Raw genomic sequence first — 26,736 nt, 5'->3', positions numbered from 1 at the left:
GGCTGCAGGCGGTGCCTACTGCGCCTGCGGAAAAGGAGCGGGGTTGCGGGAGGCGTGAAGTGCGCCTGCGTGACGGGGCGGCTGTGCGCTCGCTCCCGCCCGTTGGCCACCGCCTCCCCGAAGCCGCGCACGCGCCACCGCCACCGCCGCCGCCCCCGGCCCGCGCCCGCCCGCCGCTGCCTTCCCGGCCCGCTTGGCACCTCCTCGGCCTCGGCTCGGCGCCCGCAGCATGCAGCAGCAGCAGCCTCGGCGGCGGCGGCGGCGGCCGTGAGGCGAGGGCCGTGCGCCCCGGCGGGCCGGCGCGGCAGGGCGGCGGCGCCTTTGTTGAGGCCGGGCCGCCGCGGCCTTTGTCTGCAGATGGTGGACGCCGGCGGCCGCCCCGCCGCGGAGGGCTGGAGAAGAATGGAGGCCCCACCGGACAGCGCCGACCTGGTGCCGCTGGATCGCTACGACGCGGCGCGGGCCAAGATTGCCGCCAACCTGCAGTGGATATGCGCGAAGGCCTACGGCCTAGGTGGGCGGGGGCGGCGGGGGTCGGGGACGGGGGATGGGGACCCCCCGGGGGACGGATGGAGTCTGGGGCTGGGACAGGGTCGGACAGGGACAGGGCTGGGGACGAGGCCGGGGGACGCGACGCGGCAAGGCCGGTCACCGGGCCGGGGCCAGGGCGCGCCTTCGCGCGGTGTCCGCCGGCTCCCCTCGGCCCCGGCCCTGGCGGCGGCCCCGGCGAGCGCGGCTCTGCGGTCCCTTGCGGTCGGTGCTGGCGCGGGCCTGTGCGTTCGCGTGTCGGCCAAGCTCCGAGTCTCCCCTGGGGGCGGAGGGTGGCCGCCTGGTGCTGGGTGCAGTGTCCGCCCCGGTGTTTCTCTCCGGTCCCTGGGCCGGTCCTCTGGCTCTGAGTGCAAGAAGGGACCCAGTTACTTGGATAGCCACTGCCCAGACCGTCTACCGCACGGGGGCAGCTGTAAGACCTAACGGCCTGAGACCTGGTCCAAGGGGACAACCCTTGATTCTCGGCTACCGTCCTTTATTATGAATTTTGATACGTACACAGTTCCCCAGCTAGATGAGTTGCATATTACACAGATTGTGCAAATCTTAGTGATCCCCTTTGGTTAATTCCTGTTGTGAAGAACGAGGTAACCTTGTGATGGAGTCCCATTTGTGACGCCTAATGTGCTTAGTGGATTAAGATGCTCGGTTTCATGCTCTGGGAACTTTGCAGAGTAGGTGAAGCTGGTAATGAGTTGACTCCTAGGGCTTTCTACATGGATTTCAAGTGCTTTGTTTACTTATTTATGAATTTCCTTAATTTGAAGCATAAATTGCCTTTATTCTGGTGAAAACATCACTGATAGACTGAGATTCAGAAAAGGATTAGTTGACCAATTACGAAAACTTGCTGAGCAGGCATTCCTGTGTGACAGTGGCTTGTGCCTCACTCAGCTGGCCTCCAGTTACTAAGGACAAACGTGTTTTGTGAGTTTCAGGGATTAAATGCACTGCTTTATTTGAAGCCTGTCTTGGTGTTGTGTAAGTAGCACTTAGGAAATCGCTCTCTCTTTTCTTTTACAATTTCCAGTTCTAACAGGATTCTTTTGAACTTCACTCAGGTTCTGTATAGTGATGGAGAACTCTGCCATGTACCTGACTTGACCTGATTCAAAAGAGTAGAATTGATAAAATGTGTAAACACCTTAGAAAATGACACTGGAGTGGACACAGGCTGCTTAGTCTTGGGTCACCATCCTCCTTTGCTGGTTCTGTGTACCTCTCCCTGGCCCACCCCCTTCATGTTGATCATTGTTTTTCTTTTTTCTACTTTTCACTATACATACCACTAAGCTATATTGCTTACTTTTACATGGTTTTGCACCTTTCATAGTGATGTCTGCTGAGGTTTCCTTTCTTTATTTCACATTATGTGCTTAGGCTCCTCCTAGCTTCATCCTCATTCCCTGCATTCTTTTCTACTGTTGTGCAGTATTTCACCGAGGCCTGTCCACCCTGTGCCAGTCCATCGTTCCTGGGTACTGGCTCCGTTCTGGGTTTTTGCTGTTATACATGGTGCATTCTTGGACACAGCTCCTGGACCCTTACACAGGGCTTCAGTACTGTGGGTCGTTTATTTTGTTGTTGTTTTGGCAGTGCTTGCTTGTGCATGCTAGGCAAGCACTCTAGCACTGAACTACACCCCCAGCCTTGTGTATTTTTAAGATTGTTCATGTGAGAATAGCTTTGGTTCTGCTCATGAATGTTAGCTAGGCTCAAATACTTATAAAAAGTGCTTCTATAATTTGCCTTCTAGTTTCTTCAGTAAGGTAAGTGCATGTTTATTTTATTGCGCTTAATATTAGCATTCAGCTTGGGATGCCAGCTATCTTGAGATAAGTAATTGTCTCAGTATTGGTATTGGATTGGTCTCACTTTATTCCAGTACCAAATGGCTCTTGAGGACTTGTTGCCTCATCAGATAGTGAATAAAAAATCTGATAGTGACATGGGCTTTAAAGCTTTGGAATTTTTAGGCAGTGGATATTTGAAGAATAGAAATGAGAGCAGGTACTAAAGACCAGATACCGTCCAGGGATTGAGCCTGGGGTGGCCTTGCTGTTTGGGGGTTGGGACCTCAGCTAGCAGAGTGCACATCATGTGGGTTTTAGAAGGTTTGGTTTCCATTTATTTTTTCTAAATGAGAAGGTTTCCATTTTATGTCTAACTTCAGAAGGGGAGCAGCTGTAATACTTTTTTAAAATTGAGAATTTTTTTTTTTCTTTGACTATACTGGGGTTTGAATTCAGGGCTTCATGCTTGCCAGACAGGCGCTCTACCACTTGAGCCAAGCCACCAGCTCCAAGAATCTTTCTTTAAATTTACAAATTTGGGAGGTCCCAATTCAGATGACCAAGAAGACTTGCCTCAGCTCAACTGAAAAGATTTCATTTACGCGTGGTTGTGCAAGTCTCAACCTTAAAACTCTTACCCTTATCTAGGGGTGAATCTTTGTTTCTTTTATGGAACTCTTCATGCACTTTTCCATTCACTGGAGATACAGTGCTTTCAATCTGGACACTTCAGTGGTAAATCATTTTTAGAGGGCTTGATGGGGAGAGTGGCTAGATCTTTTATGTGTTAAACAATTATTCATTAGGCTGGAAAATGAGAACAGTTTTCCTTTGGTGTAGGAATCAAAAATATGGTGAAACTAACTGTAGGAGTGGATGTTGGAGGCTGCTTTCTTCACTTGCCTTGGGGATTCTGTGTTCCTGGCACCAGGCTGTCATCTGTAGTAAGTGGCAGGTCCCAGGAGCTCACCCTGGCAGACCTTGGGCATCAGTAATGCAGAAACATTTTCTCTAGCTTTATTTGGCTCTGGTGCCACAGCCAAGACTTGTGGGTTGCACTGTTCTTTTATTTTTAGATTTCCCTCTTTTTTTTTTTTTTTGGTGAACTCTTGCGTTTCATTGACAGTCTTTCAGTTATTTTTCAGATGTAACTTATTGGGCATGTTGAAAATTGTTCACTTAAACATGTGTGTAAACAGGACAGGAGTTTTCTTACCTCCAAGAGTATGTGGTATTGCTTTAGGTGAAAGTTCCACTAAGTGGATAGAAAAGTTTAAAGGAGTGACTTGAAATAGTATTTATTTTATGGATTAGAGTGTTGGGCTTTGGCAGACCTGGCTTTTGCTTCTAGAGCACTAGGCATGTTGTAAGTGCTCTCAGCAAATTCAGGGGCATCTAGACCTTGGTTTCAGGGGACAGCGGGGAATATCAGCTTTCATTGCTCAAGGACAATCTAAAGAACAAACAACCCAACCCAGGGAGAGTATGAGAAGGCTCTCAAGTATTTGCAAGGAGGTTGTAGTATGGCGCAGTGGAAACTGACTTGTCCCTTTGCCCTGGAGCTGAGTTACCCTGAATCTTGGGCCCAGGGCAAATCCTGGGTCTGAACAGAAGCTCAGCCTTCTTACCCTACTAGCAGTAGACTAGGCTGAAGAACTGTGGTCTGACTCTAGGATTAGGGCTGCTGGCAAGGAATGCTGCTTTTTCTTTCCCTCATGTTCTTCCAATCTGGCTGGTCATTCAAACTACTGACTTAAAAAGCATGTGGTAAAGGCATAGGAGGACCTGTAGCCTGTGAAGCTGGGGTCTAACCTCATTCAGGGGAAGTCTGCACTAGAGCCCCTCTGGCAACATGCATTCCTAGTTGGGGCCATACTCCCTGGAAGCAGCCTTCTCTTGACAGCAGCATGTCTGGTTCCCAGATTAGAGGCATGTAGCCACGTTGTTCTAGGTGATGGTTTGGTCAGATTATTAGTTTATAAATTTGGATTGTGTTTTAAATAGCCTTTTGTTATTCTTGGCAAGGATGTTTCTGGGATGGGAAGGTCAGAGCAGCTTTCAGATATTTACTGAACACTGTTACACTTAACAGTATAACTGGTGCCCAGGGGCTGCTTGCTGGGCACAGTTGTGTGACCCTTCCTCCACTAGGGTGTCCTGAGAGCACCTGTCTTTTTGTTGTGTGTGTGTCTGTGAGGCTTGGGGTCCTGGTTGTTGCATTTAGTGCCGTGTCCACTGTGCAGAGTGCTCAAGTGCTTGTTGAACTGAGGAATAAGAAGATGTGTTCTGTCCTGGTAGCCAGAAGAGGAGGGATTTACATTTCTAGAGATGTGTCAGCATTCTTCCAGTCCTGATGTCACAAGTTAAATATTAACTAAAGACCAGAGAGTCAAATATTAAAAAACGTAAATCCATCTTTAAGTTGAATCTGTTAGTTAATCCTTTAAGTTTGAGTGGCCCTTCAGTTATTACTGTGCTTCAGGGTGTTATCTTTGGGCAAATATTCCCCAGAGGACCCTTAATGTTTTCTTGCTTTGCATTTATCTTACTTGTAGCTATTGTTTTTGTTTGTTTCAGTAGCCCTATTAATGTTGTGTACCAGTGCCCTTTCCTCATTTCCTAGTTGCATTGTGAGAAACCTAGGCTTGCTATAATTTTTCATCTTGTCTCAGGGTGGACAGGGTAGAGCCAGTGTCACATTCATGACAGATGGTAATTGAATAGCTACTGTGTGCATAATTTTTTTGTATTATAAGAACTACAAGATATTACATAATGCTATCTGCTCTGTTGATTAAAATCCCCACAAAATATGGAGGAACAGGAATAGTGCAGGAGTTCAAAGATAATGGTGTGCTATCATGGCAGAGTGCCTAGAGGCTACAGAGGGGAGTTTCTGGGTGCTTACAGGGATGCTGAAGGAGGCTTCATGGGTTGATAGGGTTTAAAAGATGGAGAAGGCTTGGGTAGCCCCCAGGAGTGGAGGGGAGGGTGTCTGGCTGCACCACTATGCAGCAACCAAGTGTTTTCAGACACTGAGTCTGAGTAGATTAACCTTGTTGAGGTAGAGGCAGTGTGGACTGAAATAGTAGGTGATTAGTTTGGAAATAGTTTGGGGCCAGATTGTTTATAGTGTTCATGCTGCCTGGAGATTTCTTTTATTGTATGTCCCTGTGAAGACATTTTAGTAGGGGTGACTTGTTGAGAAAGTATGCCTGGGAAGATGTTTTCAGCAGGTAGGAGTGGGTGGAGGCTCTTAGGTGGAACATCTGGGAGCCGATGTGGTTGAGGCTGCAAGTGCCAAGGTCTTGCCTCGTTTTGTTTGTTGGCAGTAGAATTAGAAGGGTAAATTGAGGGCTGGGATGTAGCTCAGTGGTAGCATGCTGAGTAGCGTGCACAAACTGGATTTGCTCACTAGCCCTGCAGGGTGGGGGGGAAGCAGAACCCAAGAGAGTAGACTGATTGACAGCGGTGTGGGAGGTGGGCAAAAGGGTGAGTTGTGATCTACTGGGCCTCCAGTGTTAACATGGGGACTCTGGTACCCTTGACAGGAATAGTTACAGTCTCTGTTTCATAGTTCTTCTACTTCTTTGACTTTGGTTATTGCACACAGAAAGATGATCTTTGAGTTTTTATTTCTATTTCTGACTTCTTTGTTGAGCTTCCGCCTAGCCCTTTCCTCCTTTCCTTCTTTCCCTCTCTCCCTCCCTGGGGATTGAACTCAGAGTTTTGCACAAGTTAAGCCTCTTTTTCTTACATAGATACCCCTTGATTTATGATGGGGTTACATAGAGAAAAAGCCCTTCCTAAACTGAAAATGTGTCCTTTCTGGTGGTGACAACCTCATGAGAACAGGCCTCTAACAAAGGAGCTCCTTTACCCCTCTCTAGAGGAGGCGAAGAGGAAACACAAGAAGAAACACCTGGTGTGAAGCCCCATTCTACTTCATGGATGTGAAATGCCCAGAATCCTATAAAATACCACCATCTTTACTCATGCACAAATGTAGTTTTGTGTGTTGGCTGCTCCACTGGTCCTCTGCCAGTCTACAAGAGGAAAAGGAAGGCTTCCTTCAGAGGCAAGCAGTATTAAAGCACCCTGAATCAAGATGAGTGGGAACCATCCCAATACACACATTTTGAATATAAAAAAAAGAAAAAAAATTAAAATGTTGTAAGTCAAAAACACAACTTAATACATCTGACTTATCCAACATGATAGCTTAGCAACACCACACTGCAGAGTCTTGGTTGTTTACCCTGCTGATCCTGACATTGTGAGAGAGTACCATGTGGTTTACAGCTAACTCAAGAAGAGTTCAAAATTCAAAGTGCAGTTTGTATTAAATGCATATTGCTTTTTTTGAGGGGGGAGGGGGCGGGGAGTGTTTGAGGCAGGACTTTTCTATGTGGTCCAGCCTGGTCTTGAACTCATGATCCTCCTGCCTTAGCTTCCCTTTGCATATTGCTTTTGTACCATGGGCAAGTTGAAAGATCCTACTTTGGTGACTGTTAGTTTGCTTATATATAACCTGGTCACTGCAAATTCAACCAGTCAAAAACTAAACTAGTCTTGGGCCTCCAATACAAGGGGGAAGCCTGGGGGCAGTGCCGTATTTAAAAAGAAGCAGATGCCACTGGAAGGACAGGCAAAGAGGAAGAAGTGCTTCCTTGATGGAAATTGGAATGTTCCATTAAGCAAAGTGAAATTGAGTATGTGGCCTAGATAGGTGAGAACCCAGACAAGGACTGGGAAGGGGAATGGAGGCAGGTGTGAGTGTGTTATGTGCAGGGAAAGGCTAGTGGCAGTTGAAAGCTGAGATTAGATGGACAAAATGCTGAGTACCAAGTCTTGGAATACCATGGATGGCTGATTGATAAATTAATGAACTCTTGCAAGGGTTTCACTCTATACTAATTGGGAAGACATGGAGGTTTCCAAGTAGGGAAGAGATATCTGAAATCTGGGTTAGTCAGTCTCTTCTAGGGCACAGTGGTTATTGCCCACTGTATACAAAGTGTAGACTTAGTTTGGACCTTTGAGAAAACCACTTTTATTGAAGTATAATTTATATACGATAAAACACACATGGAAGTACTTAGTTGTGTGAGTACTACACAACTAAGGTACACACTACTGTGGCCATGGCCACAGTCAAGAGAAAGAACGTTTTGCTCCTTTGTAAGGTCCACACGAGTCCCATCCAAGGCTTCCCTGACCTGTTCCTGTTGCTGCAGAATAGACCTGTCTTTCTGGAGTTTCCCGTTACCTAAGCACACAGCAAGGGCTGCATTTTGCTTCCTTCACTTTGTACGGTATTTTTGAGACTCATCTGTTATGTGGATCTTCTTTACCTAGTAATGGAATTCCATGTGTGCCTAGCCACATGACTTCTCCATTTGCCTGTTGATCATTTGGGAGGTTTCCAGTTTCTGCCCTGTGAATAGACGTATTCACTTACCTTAAACAGCTAGGTGTGCAATTATTGGGGTCACGAGGTAAATGCAGGTTTAACTTTATAAGAAGGTCCCCAGTAGTTCTCCTGAGTGGCTGAGTTACTTCCCATTAGCAGTATATTAAGAGTTCTGGTTGTTCTGTCTCCTTGTCAGCATTTGATGTTGTCAGTCTTTATAGTTTTAGCCTATCAAGGCAGTGAATTACACCATCTCACTGTGGTTTTGATATGCATTTCCTTGTTAATGATGGACCTTTATAAATGTCTCTGGTCCATTTGAATTTATTTTTTCTATGAAATATCTTTTAATATCTTGGTCAATTTAAAATCTATCTATCAAGGTATGTTTTTTGGCAATACTGGGGTTTGATCTTAGGGTCTTGGCTTGTCAGGAAGCACTCTATCACTTGAGCCATGCCCCCAGCAAAAAATAAACTTATTTTGAGGTAATTGTATATGAACGTGTGGTTTTGAAAAAAAAAAAAAATGACAGAGGTCTTAGATACCTTTACTCAAATCCCAAAAATAACTTCCTGTAAAACTAACAGATTGTTACAACCAAGACATTGACCTTGGAATAATTTAGGTACAGAATATTCCCACCCCTCAGAACCTCTTCTATTGCCCTTTTGTAGCCATGTCTGCCTCCCTGTGCTTGCTCTGGGTGTACTTTGCCTGCCCTTTTCTAGTTTCGTAAGTTAGGGACTTAGATTATTGATTTGTGACTGCCCTTCTTTTCTTATATAAGCACTTAGTGCCACCAGTACTACCTTAGCTGCATCCTGCACATGTTGGTAGGTTGTATTTTCATCTTCATCCAGCCCTAGGTATTTATAAAAAATTCCCTTTGATGCTTCCTCTTTGACCCAATGTCTTATTCCATTTGGGCTGTTGTTACAGAAATATCTTCTATAGGGTAATTATAAGCGGCACAAATCTATTGCTCACAGTTCTGGTGCTGGAAAGGTCAGGACAGGAGTAGATTCCATGTCTGGTGAGGACCTGTTTCCCAGTTAATAAATGGTACCTTAGGTATGTCCTGACATGGTAGAAGAGGCACTAATCCTGTTCAGGAGGCAGAGCCCTCCTGCTAATACCACTTCAGTGGGGATACCAGTTACTAATTTTTTTTTCTTGGTGATACTGGGGTTTGAGCTCAGGGCTTTAAGCTTGCTAGACAGGTGCTCTGCCACTTGAACCACTCTACCAGCCCTTTTTTGTGTTGGGTATTTTTGACATAGGACCTTGTGAACTACTTGCCTGGCCTAGCTTTGATCTGAGGTCCTCCTGAGTAACTAAGATCACAGGCGTGAGCCACCAGTGCTCAACTTAATTATTAGTGTAGTTTCCACGTGTTTAGAGATTTTCCTCTTTTTACTAGTATTCCTGTTATGGTTTCATTATTGTAAAACAGTATGTTCTCTTTTATTTTTTATTTTGAGGAATTTTTTTTGGCGGTATTGGGTTTTGAACTCAGGGCTTCACACTTGCTAGGCAGGTGCTCTACCACTTGAGCCACTCCAAGCCCAGTCTGTTCTCGTTTAAACTTGTTAAAGTTTGCTTTCTGGCCTAGAGTATAGTCTGTTTTGGTGAATATTCTGGGCATGTAGCTGGTTCATTTTGAGACTATCCCTTGCTCCCTTTCCCTACCTTTTGCTTCTGTCCCTTCCTAATCCTTTCTTAGGTTTCAGCTAATTGGCTGCAAGAGGTTGAAGTCCATTGTGATATTCCTGGCGGGACCTGCACACATCTTATTTTGTCAAGACTTTCCACTCCCACACCCCCAGCTCTGCCCTCATGTAGCACAAAGCTGCCAGGCACCCCACACCTCATGGAAATGGAATTCAGGGTTGACAGTGGGGAATGTAACAGTGTAGGTGGAAACCATGTTTATACTGTAAATGTGAAAGTCGAAAATGTCTGGAACAACAAACTTACTAAATTGGTTATTTTGGAGGAGAAGAATGGGGATGTGAGGTGATGACTTTAGTTTTTGCCTCACCTCCCAGCTTTTCCCTAATCTTTTGATGTTCATCCTTTTCTCCTGATATTCTTTGTAACACCCCCTCCTCTTCTCCAGGTTCATATGAACTAGTTTATTTAAAAACAAAATGGAGATGTTGGCCCCTGGAGGTCCAGATGGACTTTCAAGAAGAGTGAAAGAAAGGGTCCCAGTGCTTGAGGCCTGAACAAGGCCTGACACGAGAAGGTGCCAGCTGCCCCACTGCCACTCATTGCTACCAGGAGCCTAAGATTACTAAAACTGCCAGGTGCTGGGCTGCTGGTGGTTAGAGGCTCAGACAAATAAGCCTCCAACCTGAGTGCCTTAAGGCCGCAAGTCTCTGGCTTCTCAGACCTGGAGCAGCAGATCTCTAGCTTTCAGGTCTTAGAGCTGTAAGCCTCTGAGTCTGCCAGTCTCTCCTCTAGCCATGGCTGCTTGAGGGCCCAGGACTGCCAGTACTGTAGGAGCTTCTCCTTGTCTACACGTGTCTTCTCTCTTAGTAGAGCGAAAAGACCCCAGCCAGCTGATTGCTAATAGTAATATGTTTATAACAGATTGTTGTGCTGTGGTTTTACTGTTTTGAGTGAGACACAGAAACCTTTTTTCCATTTAGGTCTCTATCCTCACCACTCTTAAATGCCATTGTGATGAATACCCGATGCATTACAGTTTTTGTTTGACATCATATATCACTTTAAAAACTAAAAGGGATATCTATTTTATTTACCACACTACCTATCTCCTTTACTTTTCCTTCTTGATGCTCCAAAATTTCTCCTTTTATAACTTTTTTTTTTCTCACTTTGGAGAAATTCCTTTGGCCATTCTTCTTGATTTGTTGGAGGCAAATTCTTTCATATGAGAATGTCTTTATTTCCCTTTTATTCCTTAAGAATAGCTTTGCTGGATATAGAATTTGTGGTTGTTGGTTGTTTTCCTCCAGCATTTGAAAATGTGTGCCAGTTCCCTATGGCCACCGTGACTTTCAGTGAGAGACCCACTGTCATTGCAGTGGGTGTTCCCCTTAGGCACGTGCCCTTCCACTCTGGCTACTTCAGAATGTTTGTCTTTAGTTTTAGAAATTTGATTTCTTTGGATGTATGCTATTGGGGGTTGACTCAGTGTCTTGAAATTGGTGGATTTGTATTTTTCACTGTATTTGTGAAGCTTTCAGCCATTATTTCACTGAATGCTCTCACAGCTGCCCTCTCTCTTCTCTTGGGGCCCCAGGGTATGGTGTTGGGTCTCTTGTAACTCCCACAGCTCCCACAGGCTCTGCCCTTTTTTCTCTCCATAGTTCCAGTTTCCATTTTCTGCCTGTTCAGATTGGGCAAACATATTGAGCTGACCTCAAGTTCAGTGATTCTGTTCTCTGTCATTGCCACCTTTCTGTTGAGCCGTCCAATGAGTTTTTAAATGTTCATTACTATTTTTTCCATTTTTAGATTTGATACTTTAATTTGTTCCTTTGCTGAAATTTTCTAGTTTTATTTTAGTATTCCTAATTGCTTCTGGAATAGTAACTTTATTGTTATTTTGTGGTGCTTGGGTTTGAACTCAGGGCCTATACCTTGAGCCACTCCACCAGCCCTTGATGGGTTTTTTCGAGATGGGGTCTCACTCAGACTGGAACAGTATTTAAATGATAGTTACTTTAAAATGCTTGTCAGGTAATTCCAGCACTTGATTCATTCTGGGGTTTCTTATTTTGGCACACAGTTCCTTTTAGAGGTTTCCTTGCAGCCTTGGCTTCCTTTGTGGGCTGAGGTTTCAGTGTGGCCTCATGTCCTAGCCTTGTGGTGCTGTTTCAAGTCTACTCCCTCTAGTCCCTACTGGTGTTGCTTGGGGACAGGACAAACTTCCCAGACTGGGCAGCCAGGCCTCTGGTGCTGGTGGGGCTCTATCTACAGGGCAAAGAATTTCCCAGGCAGAGTGCTTGGGGTGCTGGTTGTGGTTGTCTGCTCCTGCCTGTGGAGACTAATACCTTTGAGGGATGTAGTGTGGTTCCCAGCTAGTGGTGTTGGGGTGATAGCCTTTGCTAGAGCCCCACCTGCGTGGGAAGAGGAACCTCATGACCAGCAGGGAGAGAGAGTGTCTCCTAGTCTGGGTTCTCCTGGTGAGACCCCTCTTGCTGGATTCCCTGGCAGAAGGTGGCTCATGGTTTCAGGGAGGAGTGTCTTGGCCCATTTGTGAAGGAGAGTGTGTCTCAGCTGGTGTTATGTTGTGGGATCTCTTGCTGGTGTCCCTGGCTGGGGCAGGGACAAGCTTCCTGGACTGCCTTACTTGTTCGACTAGGAGTTGCTAAGTACCAGGCCTGGCCTTTGGTGGAGAGTGAGACATCCCGCTGTTGTCCTCCAGGCTGAGGTCCAAATCAGCATCCTTCTCTCTGCCTTCTAGAGTTCTCCTTTGCTTGTCCTCGAGGTGCTTCAGGGTTTGTAGGCAGTCTGTGCAGAGGAGCAAGTAGAGATGAGTGCTCACCTGGCCTGATCATAAACCCTTTCTGGCCGCTTTTAAAAAGTGTCTTTGTTATTGGGTGTCATCAGTATTATTGTGATGCTTTTTGGTGTGTGGATTTCCTTTTTTTTTAGTCCTGCTGGCATTTTGTAGTGCTTCTTAGGCAGTGGTTTCATGAATTTTACAAATACCAGAAAATTATCTAGTGTTTACTTCAATATTGTTTCTACCCTGTTTCTCCTTTCTTTTTGGACCTCCAGTTCTATTTTTGTGACACGGACAATGTTTGCCTTTACCTTCTCCACTATCTTTTCATTCCTTTGTCTCATTGTTCTTTATTCCAGATATTTTCTTTCCACCCATCTTCGGCTCTCACGTGTCTAATCCATTGTTCGACGATCCATTGTATAAAATGGAGTTCAGTCACTTTTCTGTTCTAGAATTTTTCTTTCTTTAATCTTTCAAGTTCTCTCTCTCTCTCTCAGATAGCTTCTGCTTTTCTGCCAAAATCCTTGTCTTTTCTTCCCATTTTTTTAAAGCATAGTCCTTTATAGTCTGTGGCTGAAAGCTCATTTCTTCTGGGTTTTCTGCACTCTTCTTGTGAAGTGTCTGTACCTGGCTTTCTTTGAGTTTGTTCTGTTTGGGGTTTGCTAGGCTTTCATAGTCTGTAATTTGGTGTCTTTCACTAGCTTTTGGTCGTATTTTGGATGGTTTCTGCTCTGTTTTCATGCTCACTGACTCTTTGCTCTGTCATCTCCATTCTGTTGAGTCTGACCAATGAATTTTGTGTTGATTTTGTAATTTTCAGTTCTCGAATTTTGGCTTGTTTCTTTTCTTTTTTTTAAAATTTTTCTCCTGAGAAATTCCTCACTCCAAGAGTTTTGCCTTCATCTCCTGTAGCTGACTACAACTACCTTACAGTCTTTGAAAACCCCAGTGTCTGGGTCATCTTGAGTTGACCTCTGTTGATTGTCTTTTCCATTGAGAAGTGGTCACTTTTTCTTGGTTCTTTCTGTGTTTAGTAGTTACGGATTATATCCTGAGCTTTGCGAATCTTACTGAGGAGACTCTTCCAAGCCCTTTAAAACCCTTTGGATAATAATGATTTCCTTCTTCTGCTGCTGGGTTGGGATAACCCCCTCAGGTTAAAGATCCAAGTCTGCTCTGCACTGTGCACAGTGGTTTTGGTGCCTGTTTAGTTTTTAGGTCTTTGCTGTGTGCCTTGGGTTTAGCTCATGCATGCAACTCAGAAATAAGCCCAGGATTGTGCAGATTCCCCTACTTGACCAGGGAGCCTCTTAATAGTTCTCCCTTCTTGGGTTTCCCCACATTTTCTGGTTTCTGGGCACCTTTTTCTTCCCTCCTGGTTGAAAAGGCAGTGTCAACTGCTCTCGCCATCACTGTGCAGTTTCTGTGACTGGGGCCAATGGGAACAGACTGGAAGAGAAAAAAGGAAGAGGACTCTACTCTCCAGCCTGCAGGGACCCCTTTCTTGGTCCTTGGACAGGATTTCTGTCAGGATTGGCTACCTGTGCCCGTGGCACAGTTCTGTGGCTGGGGGCACACTCAGGTCAAGCAGCAGAGGACAAGAAAGTGAAAATGGGGGCTGCCTTGTAAGGTCTGTCTTCCTCCTCAGCATGCCTACTGTTGCCAACTTCCTAGAATCTTCGGGTCAGTGAGTTTTATGTTTTGTGCAGAGACTTTAGTTCCAGGTGGTGGGGAGGCTGTCCTCACTGACTCCTGCTCGGTAGGCATCAGAAGTCTGTAAACTTTCTTTTGTTGTTCATTGCTGCTGCTGGCTTTTGTTACTGTGTCTTGCCATTTTGTCTAGCTTGTTTTTCTTTAGGTCCCAATCTTTGTGGTTGAAAGGTTTGGGGAATGCTCAGAGGCCTGAGATGATGTCTTTCTATAGGCAGGATTGACTCCTGCTGTGAGCAGCCATGCTGCTTACTTTCCCCCACCTTAAATGGAGGCCTTCAGAGCTGTCTGGGGGCTCTGCTTCACTCCTAATCCAACCCAAAGTGATGCTCCACTTGGGGGCCCTGAAGTCCAAGCACTGTCTTCGGGAGCTTGTGAGGTGCTAGAGATGCAGTTAAACTTCTTTACTCCCTCTTCTGGAACGGACACGCCCTTCCAGGAGAGGGAGTTGATGGCCCAGGTAACATGGCCCCCTAGCGGGTTCTCTGGACTTAGCTGGTGAGTCTTCACTGTCCCCTTGGCCAGTACATCCTGTGTGCAGGCGTTGCCCTGGTTGGCTGGAATTACAGGACCTACCATTCCTGGAAGCAAACCTGCTGTCTTGGTCTAAGTAGACTCCTGTGTCTGTGTGTTCCTTGTTACTTCTGTCTTTCCTTTGCTGGAGTCATTTACTCAGTTTGTGGCTCAGGCTGGTTCTTCAGATGCCCTGTGTGCTGGCATCTGAAACCCTGGGGAACTGGCTGTGTGTGGCCATGCTGCTCTGGGGTAGGGAACTGCAGGTGGTGCCCTTTCTGATGCGCTGTGATGTGTGCACATGTGTAAGAGGAAGGCCTTGCCTCAGGGTGGAGGGACTCAAGCATGTCAGTTTGTGCTCCACTGTTCCCATTTGTCCCCTCTGTGTCCTTTTAGAAGAATTGTCTCTGTATTGTGACCCCAAACCTGTAGATGGGAGCTTGGGGATGGTGGTCAGCCATTACTTGTGATCTCCCTACGTTGGGTGGGTTCTCGGGCATTGTGATGGTCTCAGTGTCTGAAGCCAGTGGGCCAGTGCTCTTTGAGGAGGGTTGTTCAAAGTTCTACCTACCTCTCTGTTCCCAGGACCTGCCACCTTCTGCTCTAGATTTTTTTGTTCCCTTCCACACTTGACTTCTTTTTCTCCAGAGTTTTCTGTGAGTTTTTTTCATTTATTTCAAGTGTTTGCCCTTATTTCTGGGAACATAGTTATAAGAATTGCTTTAAAGTCTTTGGTGGACATTTCCAACATTTGGCTTTTCTCTTGGGAGTTACAGATATTCCTGTCTTTTTCTTTGTTGAGTAATTCTGGCTGGTATATTGGACATTTGGCTGTTACGTTTTGCTACTCTGGAGCCTGTGAGGAATCTAGGGAAGGCTGGTGTTGTGTTTGTTTCAGCAGCCAGTCCACCATGCTTGAGATGGTAAGTCCTGGCCCTCCAATGGTGGGCTGCAGTTCACCATGGGCTGAGTATGCACACGGCCTTTGATTCTTCTGATCTGATGTGGGTGCCAGCAAGAAACCAAGCCATGGTGTAGCCCTCCTAATTGTTGCCATACTGGTTGCAGTGGGTGCCATTTGGATGTCTAAGACATTACACACAGATCCCAAGATCCTTTTATCCACCTTCTTCTCTGGATCCCTTCCTCACTTTCTCAGGGTCTCCCCTCCCGGCCTCTGGCTAGAAACCCAGTCTGTACACTTTCACACCTGAACCTGTGTAGAACAGGAGAGCTGAGGAGGCCATTCCTCCCTGAGTGGATCTGTCCCTGCCACTGTTGGGGCATGATGTTGGTGGCCCCCTCTGGTGTGTGGCAGTGAAATGGGTGCTGCCCCTACAATTGCCCACTCCTCCTCTGGCCACCTCTCAGTTCCTTTCTTTGGCATTTCTTCCTCTGTTTGCCTGGCATTCGGTGCACTGCCAGATTTTTTTGCCCAGCCTTGGTTCTCACTTTGCCCCCTTACTGGGTGACTCAGCTCTCATGGGCATCAATTTTCACGTTTGTGTATCAGATGCCAAACATTGTTCCTGTCTCTTGCGCTTCTGATTCCCACATGCTGTCCCCGTCAGAAAGCCTCCCTTGGGCCCCACAGGCAACTCTGAGCTACATGTGCAGAACAGAGCTCCTCTCCCCCCATAGCCATCCTCCATTACCTGCTTTCTCTGTTAGTAACATGTCCCATCCTGTGCCTGGCTGGCAGGGTCAGAGGTAGGCATCTTCTTTACACCCCCACACCTCTAGCAGCCTCCTAGGCATCCAGGTTTGTCCTCTACTTTGTGTGCAGGGAACACTAGCAGATAGCACTCTTATCCTCTGCCTTCCTTGACTCAACCTGACCTATTCCATTCTCTTGTTATGTGCCTGCAGAGCACATAAGCCTGCCTGTTCCTCTGACAGCCTCACAGTGAGGGCAGGCATATGCTCAATTAAGAATCTATTGAATGAATTAGTGAAATGTCAAGTTTGTCTCTGTTGTGCAGTTATGAACTATATAGTTTCCTCAAAATTACCCAAGGGTCATTTTCACATTTCCTTATTGTCTGGAGCACCCATTCCTGCACATCCTACCCCACTTCAAGTGCTAGAGTGTCTCCTGCACCCTGAGTGTCCTGTACCTACCCCACACATTGCATGCATTGTGAAAGTTGCCTGCTGGCTTTTCTGTCCACTTCAGAGCCTCAGAACCTCAGCCCAGGTCAGTGACTCACTTCCTCTGGCTCCCCAGCATTTTCATACCTTTCGTGGCTCACATAGGTGCTTACTAATTGTTGAGTGAATGAATAATTCTAACAAACTGTCTTAGTGGCTTATAGAAGAAATGAAAAAGGTAAGTTACTAGAAATAGATTAGAGGTATTTTATGTACAAAGCTGTGTTTTAACAGTAGAATAGAAGCATAGATCAGGGCTCCCCAGTAGTGATTGAGCTCTGTCTGTGGATAGTGGATGTCCTGGAGGACTGGGGATCCATTACCACCCACGTGGGGTGCAGTAGACCTTGTGACTGGAGCGGAAGAAGCTTGCATGCTGAGGAGGACGTTGCTGGATCTGGGGCTATTCTTTGGCGCGCCATCCCTTAGCTCCCTTATCTTCAATCTGAAGTATACAGGAATTGCTCTCATGATTCCCGTTTGTACAGGATTCAAAGAAGGATGGTGTGAACCACTTCATGCGGACTGTTTAAAAGTGGCCTAGGGAAACATTTCCATTCCATTGGCCAGCCATTCAGGAGAGAGACAGCTCATGGCCTGGCCTTTTTTCTCAGTGTTGCTAGCTTCCACATTCAGGTCAGATGTGTCCTCATGCAATGTCTGGGGCTCCAGCATACACCCTGTGGTTTCTCTGCTTCTATCAAAGGCCAGCTCTTGCCGGTTCTTGTGTCCTCTTGCCCTTGGGCAGAGCCAGAACCCTGCAGGGTCTCCCTGAGTTGTGCTAGTTTCTGCTCTCCTAGAGGGGAGCACTTCCAGTCATCCAGGTGAGAGGGAGGGTGGTCTGAGCCAGCCAGTGCAGCTCAAGGTACTCTAGAAATCCCAGCTTGGAGACTAGAGTATACATTTGGTGATGACCATGCATCTCTGGCCTTTCAAGCCATGAGGCCGCCTGGGACATGAGGTAGGATACGCCCCTTATAATCTTGGGACAAACAAAGGAGAACTGAACAGAAGATGGAAGTAGCAGTGAGGCGGAAAGAGAGTAGAGGGTAGGTGAGATGTCCTGGAAATCAGGTGAAGGGTGGCTCTTGTTGGGAGCCCTGACCATTGCTCAGTGCTGCTGCTGGTCACCGAGTAAGATGAAGGCTGAAGATGACCATTGTGTCCTTTTCCTAGCAGCAATGTGAACATCTAGAAACATCATCAGATTATAGGACTCTCTAGTTCAGAGCCCTTTTCTGACTTGCACCTGTTTAGAACCAGGCCACACAGCCACTGTGGGTGCATTTTGCAGGCTACCCATTGAGTCCTGGCCAGTGTACTCTAGTTCTTGGGCGATCTCACTCTTACATTGGTGCCCTTTTATAGATAAGATTTGTTTTGTTTCAAAACTGTAGATGGCTACCCAATGTGATTAGTGATTGTGAGATTTCAGCCTGGTGATCTCCACTAAGCCTGTGCAGAGCACCTCCAGTGCTGGAGCTGACAAGTTGCATGGTTACTGGGGTGACCAGATTCTCTGTGCACAACCGTGCTTCAAAACTTTAATGCTACGTAAACATTGGCCATGCTGTTTAGAAGTAAAAAAACTGAGAATGAAGAGTTAAGGGAAATGACAAGGATCCACAGGCCTGTAATTAATCTTGGGTCTGAGACAACACTATCTGTAAGAAACAAAGGGAGAAGGGAGCTGAGGAAGAGAGGGGTGCTTCTGAGGGTTACTGAAGAGTCAGCTCTTTCCCTCAGGTTAGACATCAGAGCACCTGGACCTGGCTCAGGGAGAGCAATTGGAGTGTCCACTGGCAGTGGGAAATCTCCATTAGGTTTCAACGCTGAATGATGGTGTTTTCTTAAAGATGGTGACCCTTTCTAAACTCTTCTGGAAGTGGGATGGTTCCAGAACGCCCCCAAGCTGCACTGCCTTGCAGTTGTGGGTATGGAACATTGAAGATCTGGAACCTTCCTGTGTGGAACTTTGCATTTTCTAGATTTGGCTGCAAAGACCCTCCCACCCCTTGGGAGCAGCTGTTGATAAGTTTCATTGCTGGGAAAGTACAGAAAGGGGATGGTACCAGTGCTAACACATTTGCCTGGTGTGTATGCGTTTGACTTCCTGGTAGTGTGTGTATGTGTGTGACAGGCAGTGATTGTACTGGGGACCAGATGGTGTGGGTTCAGAGTTGGTTTCTTCTTCCCATGACCTTGGCTACATCATATCCTTTCTCTGAGCCTCCTCATCTGTAATGGGGGTGGGGGGCGGTAGTCCTGATTTGATGGATTTAAAATGCCCATTAAAGCATGATTTGTGTAGAGTTTAATGCTGCCTGGTCCAAAGATGAGTGAAGGCTAGCTGCCGCTAGTCTGTCAGGGTTACACCGACACCAGGCCTGGCTCTGCGTTTGGCAAAGATGTGGCTGTTGAGCCTCTGTTGTAACCTCTGATCTTGATGTCAGGAGGAGGACATGCTGAGCTCTCTCACCAAAACTGATGCAGCTGTGCCTGCACACCCTCTTCTCTGAGGTCCCCAGGCACTGCACTATCCTAGCTTCACTGCACTCTGGTTTTCATTCTGCCCTGTTAACACCCTCAGGATTTCCACACCTGCATCTTGCCTTTTTGGGTCTGAAAGTCCATCTTCAAAGTGATGGTGGCAGTCGTGAAATGCAGTGCTTTGCTGTAGTCACCATGGGTGTGAACTTCATGTGTGCGTTTGTTCACGCAGGTGACAATTAAGCTCTTGAGTGGCTTGGGACCTTTGTGTGTCAGTAGTCACCCGGTTGATCAGCTATACCTTTGCTTTTGCCAGAATTGCACTGAAAGGCACTCATTGTCCTTATCCTGCTGGCGGGGCTTGGAGACTGTGGTTCATGTGTGCTCGCTCACATAATGCTCTCTCCTTGTCTTAGACAACATCCCTGAGGATCTTAGAGACCCTTTTTACATCGACCAGTACGAGCAAGAGCACATTAAACCGCCTGTTATCAAGCTACTTCTGTCCAGTGAGCTGTACTGTCGTGTCTGCAGCCTCATCCTGAAAGGAGACCAGGCAGCCTCTTTACAAGGACACCAGTCTGTCATTCAGGCCCTGTCTAGGAAGGGGATCTATGTGATGGAGAGTGACGACACCCCTGTGACTGATGTTGACCTCGGCCATGCACCCATAAAGATGGTGAGTGTCTGGTGGGCATGCCAGCCGTCCTCTGTAGCTTACTTAGCTGCCCAGGCCAGGCACAGTGCCCTGCAACCAGATGCCAGACAGGTGAGCCTGTATGAGCAAGGTGGTAAAGTCTGCACGTGTGTACTGATGATCCTTGATTCACTTCTCTTTTTAAGCATGTAAGCATTGTGGAAAGTGAAAAAAGAGCAGCATTCCTTTCATTGTGAACACTGTAAGACCGAGATCACAGTGGGGCATGTGAATGGAAGTGTTGAGGCCAGTGGTGGCAGGTGGTGTATCAAGGAGTTGTTGAGCCCATCCTACTGGATGGTTGCACATAGCATCTTGGGGATCTTTTTATGCCAGAATCAGTTGGCACACTCTTCTTCCCAGGCAGGTCTCTGCCTGTTCTTTTCCAAGGCTGTGCTCTGCCTCAGCTCTCCAGACCAGCCTAGCACTCAGCTTATTGTTGCTCTGCATTTTTTTTGTTTGTTTGTTTTTTGTTTAGGCTGTTCACTGGCATTTTTCATTCTGTAGGTTTTTCACTCAGACTTTAAGGGTGACATGTGGGTGAAGAGAAAGTTTCTCGTGCTATGGGAAGAGGCAGCATAAAGGCAGGGTGCAGTCTTAGGGTGGGGCCCTGGCTGGCAGCCAGAGAATTAGGTGGCAGACATTTCTGGCAACCTCTTCCCACCGTTTTCCCATGGCCGTGAACAGTAGCACTCTACCTACAGAGGAAGCTTAGAGGACTGCTGGGTGTGGGGGTGGGGGTGAGGAGGTGAGGAATCTGGATTGCCACTCTTAACTGTCCTAGGGCTCATGGGCCGTGACAGGGATGTGCAGGTCTCAGGTGTTAGAGTCCCTCTGTGCAAGGTGGGAGAGAAAGACAGAAAGGTTCCCTGAATTGGGACCTGATGGGAGAGGAGGCATAGGGTGCTAAGCTGCTGCCTTTGACCCTAGAGTGCCCACATGGCGATGGTGGATGCTCTCATGATGGCCTACACAGTGGAGATGATCAGCATTGAGAAGGTGGTGGCCAGCGTTAAGCGCTTCTCCACATTCAGCGCCTCGAAAGAACTTCCATATGACCTTGAGGATGCCATGGTGTTCTGGATCAACAAGGTGAGTGCCTGCCCAGCCTTCCTTTCCCCTGAGAGCAACACACTTCATGTCTCTCACACTGGGACCTTGGCTACTGTCCTGTCACTGCAGGCTGCATATATAATACTGTGTCCAGCAAAGTGTCTGCAATAGTTAGAAACAAAGCAGACAGTTCTTACTTGTGAGCACTGAGAGTGGAGTGAGATACGTTAGTATTTGAAAATGCAGTGTGTGTGGTTAGAACAATGAGTGTAGATTCATTTTTATCTTAGGCATCTGTTCAGTAAAGGAGCACTCAGTGTTAGAAAGGATCCTCCGAAGTCACATGGTGTCTTCCTAAGGACCTTTCTTTCTCCTCGTACATTCAGAAGCTTACAGTGTAGTTTTCATCTGTTTATAAAGAGTGTTTATCTTTAGAAGTATGCATTTATTTATAAGCTTCCTTATGAAACCTTTGGTATAGAGCCTTTTTATTTGTAAAACTGTTCAAATGAGGACATTGAGAAGCAGAGGAGACAAGATTGTGTAGCCCCAGGCAAAGTTGTATCTGTGTGATGAAGAAGAAATAGTGTGGGACATTGTAAAGTCTCTGGTCATGCAGTCTGTGTGTCCAAAGCCAGGCCAGTGACTCCCTTTGCCCCCTGAAGATCTCAGCCATCACTGTGACAAAGCACACTGTATGTCAGAAATTGGGAAAGACTGTGCCAGACTTCTGCTCAGACAGTTGTCCTGCCCTGAGTTTCCACCTCAGATGTTGTTTGGAGAATTGGGTGAGCAGACCCCCTTATAGTGCAGTCTGTAGGAGGTGCAGGGCAGAAAGCTGCTGGCTTTGCTAGGTCTCACTGCAGATTCTCCAGGCCTTGTTTGGATGTTGATACTGGCCAGTGCTGTTTCTGCTCTGCCACATTGCCCATAAGGATGCCTCTGGGTGTGGGCACCCTGATTCATCTGATACCATGCAGTAGGGAACACCCATAGGAGCTGGGTTAAAAATGGTGTTCAGCACTGCTGCATATTTCTATGGAGACATTCCTGAAACCCTAACAAGAACTTCCTTTGGCCAAAAGTTCATATTTTAACTTTTCTTTAACAGGCTCCTCCTTATTGTAAAAGAAATTACATGGTTATTATAGAAAATTTAGAAACTACAGATGTGTGGAAAAAAAGGACAAAATGTAAACTACCCATAATCTTACCACTGACATTTTGATAATCTGTACAGTTTCTATTTGTTTGCATGTAATACACAGTCCTAGCTTATCTATCGAAGTACAGTTCATATAAACTGAGCTTGGGTAGTGAGTGTCTCCCCATCGCCTGGTCATGGCCTCAGCCTTCCCTCTCATCTTTTCTCTGCTATATGCCTTGCCTTTCTGCACTGTTACCATAATCTCCTCAGACCACAACTCTGCCCAGAGAATGGTGTGATAAAGATGTGCATTTTAAGGACCTTTTCTTGTTTTTTTGCCAGATCTGACTGTTAAAGGTATATCGTCCTTTTCTTGCTGTTAGTCTGCGTGAGTGTCTTTCTCCATGTCTTCCCATGAATTGGATATTAAAAAATCCTTGCCAGTTTGGAAGACAAGAATTAATGTCTCCTTTCTTCACTCATGGGTAAAATAGTAGTTTAAAAAGTAGTGTGTTTGCTGTTTAATTTCTTCTGTGGTAGAGTGCCTGCTCATTACCTTTGTCCATACTTCTTTGGGGAGAGGATGCGTTCCTTCCTTGATCAGGTTTCTTGTGCATTTGCCATGTGTTTCTAAACCTTCCCATGTTCCTGTACCTATTTCCTGTGAACTTCGCAGATATATAGAATATTTTCATGTACTCCAGAGACATCACTTTCCTTGTGCACTCATTCTGTTTTCTACCCCTATTTTTTTTTTTTTTTCTTTTTCATTTTTGAAACGAGAACTTGCTGTGTTGCCCAATGTGGCTTTAGACTCCTGGGTTGAAACCATTATTCTGCCTCAGCTAGCTGGGACCGTAGATGTGCCCTGTCACATCCAGTTCGTCTATATTTTAAATAAATTTTGGCTTCTGACTTGTTCTTAATAGACATACCTACTGATACAAGATTGTGATAAACAGCACTTAAAGCTCATGTGGCTCTCCATCCCTGTCCTCAGTCCCCTCAGGTCACACGAGGACTCTGGACACTTGATAGTCAGTCTTGATGTTACTGTGTCAGGGCACCTGTTTTCACAGCCCACATTCCTTTCCTTGTTTCTCTTGCTTCAATTTTCATAACACTTTCTTTTTTCTCATCCATTATTTTTATGTGTATTGCACGTTTTGCTGTGTCCTTAGCATTTCCAGAGGTGCTTACGTTCCTTACATTGCTGGTTTTCCCTGGGCGACTTCTCTGGTGGTGGCTGGGAAGCTCTGCTTTCATAGGCTTTCTCCTGGGCCTGGGTCCTTGGATGCAGCATGTAGGTCAGGCTGAATGTGCTCCTTATTCTTAGCATCCGTTTCCCAGTGTCCAGCAAGCTCGAGCTTCCCTGCAGCCCTCCTTACGTTTTGCTGCATTCCTAGAGTCCTCTGTGGATTTGTGGAGCCTCACAAGCTTCAGCAGCTGAGGCCTGTCAAGTGAGCTGAGTTTCTCTTTCTTTGTAGCATCAGTCTGGGACCTTGTCCTGCCTCAGACTAGTTGGTGGCAGCCTAGGCTGCCTGCATGTCTGCCATATTGGACTTCCCTTTACCTTATCCTGGCCTAAGCCTTAGTCTCTTGCACTCTGAGACATGACATTTCTGCAGAGCCTACTTCCCCTTGATGACCAGGCACCATCTCCTTTCTACTTTCTTAGGAGTGTCTGTGAAAAAGTAGTCTGAGATTTTTGCAACCTAGCTGAGTGATCTCTGCCCTACTCCAAGGCTGTGAGGATTTGCTCCTGTGTATATACTCTTCTAGAAGTATTGTAGTCTTAGTTTTTTTGCATTAACCTCTCTGATCTGCTTTGAGTTCATTGTACATGACGTCATTGTACATGACGTGAGCGAAAGTCTGAGGATCATTTGTTTTTTATATAGAGACAATCTGTGGAAGAGACTTTCCTTTCCCCTTCTCAGTCCTGTGGCAGCACACACATGAATCTGTGTCCAGATGCTCCTCCACTGACTTGTGTGAGTAGTTTTCTGGCAGCGTCCCAGCGGTGAACTGTTGTTTTATAACTGTAGTCTGTGGTAATACTTGAATTTGCACAATGTAATATTTGAACTGTATCCTTTTTAATAAAAAAGAATTGTTAGTTGGTCACAGTGCCTCACACTTGTGATCCTAGCTGCTCAGAAGCTGAAATCGGGAGCAATGTTCAAGGCCAGTCTAGGCAAAAACGTCTGTGAGACCCCATTTCGACTAGTGGCTACTCACAGTAGCAATGTGTCTGTCGTCCCAGCCATGCCAGGACTTATGCCAGGAAGATCGTGGCCTCGGCCAGCCTGGCATACAAGTGAGACCCTATTTGAGAGATAACTAAGGCAAAAAGGGCTGAGGCTGTGGCTCAAGTGGTAAAGCGCCTGCTTGGCAAGTACAAGGTCCTGATGTCAATCCCCACTACCACCAAAAAAAAAAAAAATTGTTTTAGCTATTCTAGGTTTTTCGAAAGCCCTCATAATTTTAGAATCAACTTGTCAGTTTCTACAAAAGACACTTGCTGGGATTTTGATCACGAATGCATTAAATCTAGATCGATTTGGGGAAGAGTGATATATTACCAATATTGATAAGTCCATCAACAACTTCATCTTACCAGACTTACAGTTTTCAGGGTGAAGTCTTAATAATACAGTTTTCTCAGTTTATCCTTGGGGTTTTTATGGTTTGGTTGTGTTGTAAATGGTGTTTTTCAAATTTCATTTTCAAGTTGTTTGTTGTCAGCCTACAGAAATGCAGTTAACAATTTGCATTTGCATATTGACTATATTTTGTAACCTTGATAAGCTTTTAATTCGAAACAAGTTCCTTAAGATTTTCTATATATGAAATCATGTCACTTGTGAGTACAGACCATTATACTTCTTTCTAATCTGTAAGTTTGTTATTTTTTGAAATTAAAATAATTTTCCCTTTATTCTACTCACTGGCTATGACTTCCTGTCAAATACTGACTAGGAATTGTAAAAGAAGACACTTTTCTTGTACCAGTTCTATGGAATAAACATCTGATCCTTTACCTTGGTGGGTGTCTGCTATAATTTTTCACGGATGCCCTTCATTAGGAGTTCTTGCTGTTCTTGGCTTGCTTAGGGTATTTTTTTCATGGATACATATTGAACGTTGTCAGCTGCTTTTCCCGTGTCCATGAAGGTGGACACTTTAGTCTGTTATAGTTAGTAGCACTGATACTTGAATGTTTAATCAGCCTTTCATCCTCAGGGCAGAGAGCAGTGGGCTGTGATTGTTACTCTTTTCATATATTGATGAATTCACTTTGCTAATATATTGATGATTTTTTTGTCAGTGTTCTTGATAGACTGATGTGCAGTGTTTTCTTATAATATATCTTCCTTGTTTTGGTATTGGGGTGATGCTAACCTCAGAAAATGAGTTGGGAATCCTTCCTTTCTCTATTTTGTGCACTAGTTTGTGTCTGATTGGTTTTATTTCTTCCTGAAATCTTTGGAATTTTCTGGTGAAGCTACTTTTTTGACAATCTACCTCTTCTTTCTTTCCATCCATCAAATACACTGAATAAATAAATACATAAAGGCTGACTTTAATTTTTTGTAGAGTATATGCTTACTGTCAGAAGAAATTAAAGCCTGGATATATTTTTAATTTTGATAAGTGGCACAAGTTATTCAAGTATATGTAAATTACATGTAAAAGTTAGAAGCTGGGCGTGGTGCCACATGCCTGTGATCCCAGTGCTTAGACAGGCTGATGCAGCAGGATCATGGGTTCCAGGTCAGCCTGGCCTACAGAGTGAGACCCTGCCTGGCCCTGTGCCAGGTGCTAAAGATGTGGGTCTTGTTCTCCGTCTAGAGGAGTAAGGGACACTGCTCATCCTCCAAGGTGGTGGCCAGGCAGCAGGACAGTGTACAGAGCCTTTCAGCAGAATGCTCCATTCTCAGCATCCCATGGCCCAGGGGAAATGCCCAGGCTTCCTGCACAGTGATGTCTTGTTGCTAGTTTCAGTTCCCAGTCACTTGGTTTAGTTGTTATTTCTCCTTTTTGTCTTTATTATGTTTTTCCTATTTATTTTTGATTTAATTTTATTTCTCTTTTTGTTCTTTTTTTTTTTTAATCTGAATTTGATCCCTAGCACTGCAAAAAAACCAAAAACAAAATAAAAAAAACCCCAAACCTCTCTCATAGCTATTTTGAAGTATAATACGTGCTTTCCTGGCTGGGGATGTGCTCAAGTGGCAGAGCACCTGCCTAGCAAGCGCCTGCCTAAGAAACCCTAGGCCTTGAGTTCAACTCCTAGTACCATCAACAAAACCCAAAAACCACCAACCAAACAACAAAAACTGCTTTCCTTTTATAGCTGGTTAGGTTGAAGGCTGGTTCATTTAAGCCTGTCTTCATTTCTCATGAGCGCTTTTAAAGCTATTGATTCCTCTCTTAAGTTTGCTCTTGCTCTCTCTTCTACATGTTGATACGTTGTATTTCTAGGCATTCTCTTTTAAAACATTGTGGCTTCCCTGGTGGATTTCTGCTCCAAGTGGGTTATCTGAAGAGCTTTTGTGGATGCTGAACATTTGGAGAGGGTTCCAGACACCTTTCTGTGTTTTGATTTCCAATTTAATTTAATATTAGATCAGAGAAGACTGACTTTAATCTTTGTAAAATGAATGCTCGCCATCTTACTGCTGTGTGGTTTGATATGTTCTGAGTTGATGGAGTCCCCTGACGGTTGGT

General features: G+C 45.6%; 1 protein-coding gene across 4 annotated transcripts in view; it reads left to right on the top strand.

Annotated features, from left to right (window-relative positions):
- Positions 1-300: 300 nt before the first annotated feature.
- Camsap1 (calmodulin regulated spectrin associated protein 1) overlaps positions 301-26,736 on the top strand; it is a 60,462-nt gene continuing 34,026 nt past the window's right edge. For 3 of the 4 annotated variants that reach the window (XM_074052818.1, XM_074052817.1, XM_020164019.2), the window contains exons 1-3: positions 301-514; positions 19,522-19,784; positions 20,733-20,894. In XM_074052818.1, the coding sequence (XP_073908919.1) occupies positions 358-514; positions 19,522-19,784; positions 20,733-20,894 (582 nt within the window). In that variant the 5' untranslated portion in view covers positions 301-357. Of the gene's footprint in view, positions 515-19,521; positions 19,785-20,732; positions 20,895-26,736 lie in introns of those variants that run through there. The other variant, XM_074052819.1, reaches the window with a different exon arrangement.

The sequence above is a fragment of the Castor canadensis genome, chromosome 13, assembly GCF_047511655.1.
Source record: "Castor canadensis chromosome 13, mCasCan1.hap1v2, whole genome shotgun sequence".
In the NCBI taxonomy this organism is placed as follows: Eukaryota; Metazoa; Chordata; class Mammalia; order Rodentia; family Castoridae; genus Castor; species Castor canadensis.
Note: the sequence above shows the minus strand (reverse complement) of the source record. Positions and strands in the feature narration are given on the sequence as shown.